This window comes from Microtus ochrogaster, chromosome 7, assembly GCF_000317375.1.
Source record: "Microtus ochrogaster isolate Prairie Vole_2 chromosome 7, MicOch1.0, whole genome shotgun sequence".
Lineage (NCBI taxonomy): Eukaryota > Metazoa > Chordata > Mammalia > Rodentia > Cricetidae > Microtus > Microtus ochrogaster.
This window is the reverse complement of record NC_022014.1, coordinates 46,652,081-46,661,007: the sequence shown is the minus strand read 5'-3', so window position 1 is coordinate 46,661,007 and position 8,927 is coordinate 46,652,081. Positions and strand designations below refer to the sequence as shown.

At 41.0% G+C, this 8,927-nt stretch overlaps 1 protein-coding gene across 1 annotated transcript in view; it reads left to right on the top strand.

Moving 5' to 3' along the window:
- Positions 1–8,927, top strand: part of Ppp2ca (protein phosphatase 2 catalytic subunit alpha) — a 23,054-nt gene that overhangs the window by 7,737 nt on the left and 6,390 nt on the right. Inside the window, exon 2 of the mRNA XM_005350109.3 lies at positions 5,670–5,879. Coding sequence (XP_005350166.1) covers positions 5,670–5,879 — 210 coding nt within the window. The remainder of the gene's footprint in view (positions 1–5,669; positions 5,880–8,927) is intronic.

Genomic DNA, 8,927 nt, shown 5'->3' with positions numbered 1-8,927 from the left:
TTTTGGTTCCTGTCCTGGAACTAGCTCTGTAGACCAGGCTGGTCTCGAACTCACAGAGATCCGCCTGCCTCTGCCTCCCGAGTGCTGGGATTATAGGCGTGCGCTACCATCGCCCGGCTTTGACTTTGAGTTGTCTTCTAAGGGTGCTAAAGAGACCAGCACTTTGCTCCTACTGTGGCTATTTCCAATTTTTTTCTTTAAATATTTAAAAAAAAATCGTCTTTGGAAAAGCCCTCTCATTCATCTGAGCTGACCTGGGTTTAGGAGAGGGGAATATTTTATTGGTGTCATTGTTTTAAATAGTTTTCTTTCTTCATAGGAGTGGGTTGGCTTAAGAGGGAGAACTCTCTAATTGCCAGTTTTGAGGGTGAGAGGTGACTGTTGAACATTCTGGGATTAGCTGCTTCATTTTTTTTCACAGTACAGTGGCTTTACCTATTGATAAATTGGGGTTGCATATTGAGTGGATGAACACAGCAGAGGGCATGTTTCTGAGTCTTCTTTATTTGTGACTGCATGACCAGCTAGTTGCTTGCTCCTCCATTCTCGCTCCCTCCTGCTTCAGTCTTAAGTGTAGATAATATTTCTGAGTACATATTTTCGTTTTCAGGTTACTTTTTATCTCACAGATGATAATTCTTGTATTGCGGCTGAGCAAAAGGCTGCAAACTTTGGTTGTAGACTGCTTGTTCGTTTATCTGGGTAAGGGCAAGTGTGGAGTTGAGTTCCCAACGACTGCACACTTGGCTGTGTTGTTGATAGGCTTGTGCTTCTGCCTTGCATTCTGTTGACCAGTCCTTATTAGGCCTTCACTGCTCAACTTTGTCTTGATGGCATATCTCTGCACAGATTTAGTTTGATTTTTTTTTTCTTCTCTAATAGCAAAGTTTTAGCTGGGCAGTGGTGGTGCATGCCTTCGAGGCCAGCCTGGTCTACAGAACAAGTTCCAGGACAACCAAATCTACACAGAAAAACCCTGCCTTGAAAAACTAAAGGAAAAAAAAAAAAAGAAAGCCAACACTAACTTCTTTAAATAAGATGGTTGATGGTTAGTGTCTCCAGAGACTACTCAGGGCAGAATTTGTGAAATATGGGATTGTTTATGTAGTAAAACATCATTATCATCCAGTGGACTGCATCACATTTCCCTCATTAAAGACCTTAAGATTCTACTTTTGCTGGACAGTGGTGGCGCGCACCTTTAATCCCAGCACTTGGTAGGCAGAGGCAGGTGGATCTTTATGAGTTTGAGGCCAGCCTATAGAGTGAGTTCCAGGACAGCCAGGAATACACCAAGATCCCCTGTCTCAAAAAAAAAAAAAAAAAAATTCTACTCTTGACCTATTTACAGGAATGGCTTGGAGTACTTTCTTGTTTAATTTTTTTTTTTATTGTATGGGGGCATTAGAAGGTGGTCTTACTGTATGGTCCAGCCTGTGCTAGAATTCAAGATCTTGCTGCTTGTGCCTCCTGAATGCTAGATTTACAGACATATTTCCCCCACATCCTCCCAAGAGTATATTATTGTTTTGAAGGAAAACACTATAAACATGCACCTTTAAGAAAACAGCTCTAGGAGCTGAAGAGATGATGGCTCAGTGGTTAAGACCATTGGCTGCTCTTCCAGAAGACCCTGGTTCAATTCCCAGCATCCACATGGCAGCTCACAGCTGTCTGTACTTCAGTTCTTGGGGCGCTGGCACCCTCACACAGGTGCATGAAGGAAAAACATAAAATGCACATTAATTTAAAAAAAAAAGAAATCTTTAAAACCTTTTTCTAAAAAGTGCCTCTGACATAGTAAGCTAAGGGCTCAGGATCTCTAAGTTAGAGGCCCTCCCCAGATAAGTGATATAAATACTTAGTCTCAAGAAAAGGAGCAGAGGCCATCTAAGCCATGTGAGACCAAGACGTAGGCCAACCTAGGTCATAAAATGAAGTCAAGGCCTGCATGCAGTGTTAGGGAAGCCCAGTGTCAAAAGTCAAGTGGTGGCGCTGTAGATGAGTGGCAGAGACCTTGGCTAAGAAGGAAAGAGGCTTCTACTTTCATCATGATTTATATTAAATAGAACAAAATGAGCAGTAGATGACTGAGCCAGTTTTGGAAACAAGGAGTTTGTTTTGTTTTGGCACCCATGAAGTATCATAATTCTTGTGTGATTCAGTGGTTGTTTTTTGTTTGTTTGTTTCTGAGATAGGTTTTTGTTTGTTTTTGAAACAGGGTTACTCTGTATAGTTAGTCCTGGCTATCCTGGAACTCAGATCCACCTGCATCTTCCTGCTAGGATTAAAGGCCTGCGCCATCAGCCTGGTTTGAGACCATCTTAGTATATTGTCTAGTACTTGAACTTTCTGGAACAGTGTCACAAATTTAAGTAAACTAGTAGCCAAGGACAACCTTTTAACTCCCCATCCTCCTGCCTCTACTTCTGAAATGCCAGGCATTTGCAACCACTTATAGCTTCTACCTTTTTTTTAAATGGTGGGAAAAACAATGTTTAAACTTAGCCAGCTGAGCTCCACAGAGATCATAGTCTACCCACCTGGGCATCAGCACATGATCAGGAGGCAACCGAACCTAACCTTCCCCCAGTGGGACCACGTGGGGTTTTGCCTCCTTGGGGTCTTTTGAGTTTGGTGCTTATTTGGGCCTTGACATCTCCAGTGAGTACAAGTATGTTGTCTGTCTTCTGGTGTTTTTGGTTGATTCTGTGCTTAAAAGGAGTTTGGTGTTTGTCTACTGGACAAGCCTGCTTCTATGGGGGCATTCTGAGGGTGTTTGACAACCTGTAAAACTGGCTTCTTGGTCTGCTGGAAGTTAGGGGAAGGTGAATAACAGACATGGTCATGGACATCTCAGCACTGCCTTCTGTGATTTCTGTGTAATTTTGATGAGTAGCTTGATGCATAAAAGGATTTTGACATGGTTGGGGTCTTATGCTTCTAAGTCAGTGGTTCTTAGCCTATGAGTTGAAATTCCTTTGTGGGGGAGGGTCTCATATCAGATATCCTGCATATCAAATACATTGCAATTGATAACAGTAGCAAAATTATAGTTATAAAATAGCAATGAAATGATTTTATTGTTGGGGTCATCACATGAAGAATTGTGTTAGAGGGTTGCAGCATTAGTAGTTGAGAGCCCTGTTCTACTGAAGTGTTTAACTTAAATGGATGGATGGGTGGCTTTTTCTACAGTGTAAGTTAACTGACATGACAATACTGTGTACCTCTAAGAAAGTGATGAGTAAATAATTGAGACCTTTCTTCCTTTCTAACTTCTTTTGTGTGTAGTTTTTTGAGACAGGGTTTCTGTGTTAACAGCTCTGGCTGTCATGGAACTTGCTTTGTAGACCCTTGATCCCAAATTTACAAAGACCCAGCTGCCACCGCCACTGCCCAACTGGAATTTTCTTATTGTCTTCCTTGAACAATTCTGCCATGGATGAGTTCAAAAACCTAGTTCACATAATCCTGCTTTCATTTCATCTTATTTGATATGTTAGTTGGAATGGCCCGTATTTAAACATGGTGACACATGCCTCTAATCTAATCCCAGCACTCTGGAGGCAGACACAGGTGGATCTCTGTGGGTTCCAGGACAGCCAAGGCTATAGGGTGAAGCCCTGTCTAGGGACGGGTGGGGTGGAGAAGAAAGTAGAGTCTGTCTGTAGGTCTCTTACATCAGGCTAGGGATGAAATTGTGAGATGCCCGAGTCCAAACATACTGAGTGTTGGTAGTGTGCTAATGACCCCCCAAAGATTGCATTCTTCCCAGAATTTCCACATTGTTTAGATTGCATTTTAACTTCCACATTTCCTGACCATAAGATCTTGTTTAATAGAAGAGCCCCATTTCTTTTTTAAACTGAAAATAATCTTCTAAACTTGGTGAGTGTCTGGAAATAGGCTCCCTCAAGCCTTTAGAGAATAGAAAATAGTGATTCTTGAACATGGTTGGTTGTACTTGGGACAGCATTGGTAGGTGTGGGAAGGAAAATAAATGTTACTGACTTGGATTCTATTTTCCAAAGATTGCAACCAAATTTGGGGAAGAAAGAAGAGATCCATGTTTCAAATGTGTAGCCTTAAATTGTGGTAATGTTGGTTGTCACCAGTTGGTTCATTAGCAACATTGTTCTCTATTTGAGTGTTGGGGGAGGATTCTTTTGAGAGACAGGATAGACACTTGTAATTGTCCAGACTGACATTGAACTAGTGGCAAGCCTCCTGCGTTGGCCCTGAATGCTGGGATTGCTGGGTAGCAAAATTTCAGTATGAGCATTTGATCATGTGTCTTAATTTAAAGTGGTCTCCCCTTCCTGGTGATACTTGGGATAGTCTACTTTGTTCATTTAGGCTTCTTTTTTAAAATTTATTTATTTATTATGTATACAATATTCTAAGTCTGTATGTCTGCAGGCCAGAAGAGGGCACCAGACCTCATTACAGATGGTTGTGAGCCACCATGTGGTTGCTGGGAATTGAACTCAGGACCTTTGGAAGAGCAGGCAATGCTCTTAACCGCTGAGCCATCTCTCCAGCCCTGAATGATGGCTTCTAAAAGCAGCCTAAAAAGCATGTATGCTATATTGAGTATTCTAATTGTAAAACAAGAACTTTATTGTTATAAAAAAATAAAATGAGGGCTGGAGAGATGGCTCAGTGGTTAAGAGCATTACCTGCTCTTCCAAAGGTCCTGAGTTCAATTCCCGGCAACCACATGGTGGCTCACAACCATCTGTAATGAAGTCTGGTGCCCTCTTCTGGCCTGTAGACATACACACAGACAGAATATTGTATACATAATAAATATTTTAAAAAAAAATAGAATGAAATGAGAGAAAAAATTTTAAATGTCTTAAACTCAAAAAAAAAGTCAGGACCAAGAAATCTCAGCCTGAGGAGACAACATTAAGTGCTCTTTTTTCTTCTTCCAAATTTACATATTTGCCTGCATGTATGTCTGTCTGTACCACTTCCATACAGGGCCCTCAGAGGCCAGAAGAGGTTTGGATTACCTGGAACTAGAGTTACAAATAGGTACAAGCTACAATTGAACTTGAATCCTCTGAAAGAGCAGTCAGTGCTCTTAACTGCTGAGTCATCTCTCCAGCCCACCTTCTGGTCGTTTTCATCTTGCGTGGGTGCTACTAATGTCTTCAGTCTCTAATGAGATGGAAATTTGATAGCCTTTACAAATTGAGAGTGATGATTGAATATCAACTTGGTACATATTCTCTAAACATCTCCCACAAGGTAGCCAAAGGAAAAACTAACCATATCTTGTCTTATAAATATAGCCAATGGGGTAGTAAGGTGACTAAGTCTCTTGCCAGTAAACCTAAGGACATTGATTTAATCACTAGGACACACATGGGTGAAATGAGAACTTGGACATAAAATAGATTTGGGGGTGAGAGGTCAAGGCAGGGTTTCTCTATATAATAGTCTTTGCTGGCCTACTGAGTGCTGGGATTTAAGGTGTGCGCCTCTACCAACCGGTACAAAAAATGCAAATTTTAAAATTAACAGTTTTAATGTCTATCTTGGGTTGCAAATGCCTGTGGTTTCATATTTACCAGCTTCGCCCTTTACATTAATATAAACAAAGCATCTTTTTTGATGCCATTTAATGCTGAATGTATTGCTTTACTTTTTCTTTGTAGGCTAAAGAAATCCTGACAAAGGAATCCAACGTGCAAGAGGTTCGATGTCCGGTCACTGTGTGTGGAGATGTACACGGGCAATTTCATGACCTCATGGAACTCTTTAGAATTGGTGGTAAATCACCAGATACAAATTACTTGTTTATGGGAGACTATGTGGACAGAGGATATTACTCAGTTGAAACAGTTACACTGCTTGTAGCTCTTAAGGTAATTTTACTTTTTCTGTTTGGACCTTTTGAACTGGGTGAAAGCCCTCTGGAATGTTCTTTTCCTATCATGATTTGTTCTCTTCATCTGAATGTTAAATTTTAGAACAAACTTCCATGCCTAATTAGGAATGCAAAGAATGTGAGTGTCAAACTTAATCATCCTGTCTGCATTAGGGCCAGAAGGTGATTTAGAACATGGTGCCATGGGATACCTCGGGGTCTTTTGTTTGTTTGTTTGTTTGTTTTTAGACAGAATCTCACTACACAGCTCTAACTGTCATGGAACTCACTATGTAGACCAGGCTGGCCTCAAACCCAAAGAGTTCGTAGCCTGCCCATCTCCAAGTGCTGTGACTGGCAAACTAATCAAGTACAAGTTTTAGTTTAGTATATTGACAATGGAAATAATATGACTGCATTAAGTATTCGGAGAGTTCGAACATCTATGTTGGGTTATTTACATCATTTGACAGTCCTGTGAAAATGTGATGAAGGAAGAATTGAGAGAAAAAGATCAGATTTATTAAGTGAAGATTTTTTTTGTCTTTAATATTACAGCGGGCTGGAGAGATGGCTCAGAGGTTAAGAGCATTGCCTGTTCTTCCAAAGGTCCTGAGTTCAATTCCCAGCAACCACATGGTGGCTCACAACCATCTGTAATGAGGTCTGGTGTCCTCTTCTGGCCTGCAGGCATACACACAGACAGAATATTGTATACATAATAAAAATAATAAATATTAAAAAATATTAGAAAAGAGATTTGATCTTAGTGTACAAGACTGGGCAAATACCTAAACAATAGTTTATTCCCCTGTCTCGAAAATAAAAAAAAAAATAGTTTATTCCCTTGGAGTAAAAACAATTAAACATGAGAAATGAAGGCAGTAGTGTCAGCTCTGGTGAGGCTCAGGTAAGAGCCTTAAGAGTTGACGCTAGCCTGGTTTGTATAATAAGACCTTTTCTTTTAAAAAAAAAAAAGGAGAAAGAAAGAATAATAATAATTAAAAGAAGCAAATTGGGCTGGGAGAGATGGCTTAGAGGGTAAGAGTACTGGCTGCTCTTCCAGAAGTCACAAGTTCAGTTCCCAGCAACCACATGGTAGCTCACAACCATCTGTAATGAGACCTGGTGCCTTCCTTGCCAGCAGTCCATTGTATGCTTAATAAATAAATAAATCTTTAAAAAATATATAAGAAAAGAAGCAAATTTTAGAGTCCTTTTGTAGTTCTGAAATGTAGAGGTGAAGAACCAACGCTGAAACACGTTGGCATTGATTTAGAGTCGAATGCTGCCTCTGCCTTAGGAAGCTGTTTGACTTTACCTTACAGGGGGAAAGTTTACCGCTCTTCCTAGGCAACAGACTCACTTTTTTATTGCAGAATATTCTGAACAAGAAATTTGCTGTCACCAATTTTTCTAACTTAGAGAAGTGGTCAGAGTTAGAACTAACTGATGATGAGCATTTACAGTGCTGAGAATACTGAGCGTTTAGAGTAGACGGTGGGCACTTTGTATAGTGACTATAGATAAGAAGCCGGTAGCCCAGGTTCATGTGAAAAGGCTGGGCTGCTTTTAAGAATCCATGTACCACTGGGCCTGATTGACACTACTTTAATCCCAGTACTACTATAGAGGCCAAGGCAAACTGAACTCTTGAGTTCAAGGGTAGCCTTGTCTAACACATAAAGCTCCCACCAGCAAAGGCTTCATCCCTGTCTCAAAAAACAACAGCAAGAAAATTTATATACTAAAGACTAGACTGCATTGTGTATTCCTAAATGTCATAGGCACAAATCTTAATTCCCTAAACCTCAGAGTGTGGCTGCACTTGGTGCTAGCCCTTTACATGAATAGTTAAATAGAACGAGATTATATGGGTAGTTCTATAAAAAGAGATTAGGAGGCTAAGGAGATAGCGCAGTTGGAAGACCTGAGTTCAATTCCCAAAACCCATTTTTTAAAGTGCCAAGCATGGAGACATCCCAGCCCTGAAGAAGTAGAGACAAAAGAGTCTGAGGCTCACTGGCCAGCTAGGCTAACTGAGCTCCCGGACGATGAGATGCTGTCTCCAAGGGGGCAGATGACCATTTGTAAGGATAACGCGTGAGGTTGTCCTTTGCCTCCAGGTGTATATGGACTAAGGGAAGAAGATGAGAAAACTGCTGTCTAAATCAAGAGACCCCAGCTCTGCTGACACCTTGAGGAAGGGTACCTCTGTAGTGTATGGACTCACTGTGAAATTCACGACACTATGGGGAAAGTGGCCCTTTTTCAAATGCATCAGAACAGATTGTTGGCCTAAATGAATAGCAGAGGCTATAAATTTAAGAAGAAAAAAAGTCTGCTTTTGATTAGGCTCAGATTTCTCAGCTGTGTTCATAGAACGATAATCCAGGGCTGGGGATGCAGCCAAGTTTCTAGAGTGCTTGGTTAGCATGCAGAAAGCCCTGCATTTGACCCCCAGCACAGTATTATAAGTGTGATAATATATACGTGTAATTCTAGCAATTAGGAAATGGAGGCAGGAGGAGCAGTTCAAAGATGCTGCAAAGAAGAAGCATTTGTTCAAATTATTACTTTCTTGGTGCTTCTGGTTGAACTCAGCCTCCCGCATGCTAGCACAGGTTCACCCCTGAGCTATAGCCTTGCTTCAAATTTAAAACATTTTTACAGTTACTTGTTAATTTTATTTAACTGTGTGACGTACATACATGCCATCAAGCAAGTATGGAAGTCAGTTCTCCTTTCACCTTATGGGTCCTAGAAAGCAAATTGATAGGTAAGAGATGAAATGTAGCCATAACTTGTTTTGTGGCATAACTAACTAATCAAGGCCAGTGAGATGGCTGAGTAAAGACAGTTGCCATGGAACCTAATGTCTTGAATTTGATAATTAGAACCCACATGGGCCGGACGATGGTGGCGCACGCCTTTAATCCCAGCACTCGGGAGGCAGGTGGATCTCTGTGAGTTCGAGACCAGCGTGGTCTACAGAGCTAGTTCCAGGACAGGCTCCAAAGCCACAGAGAAACCCTGTCTCGAAAAA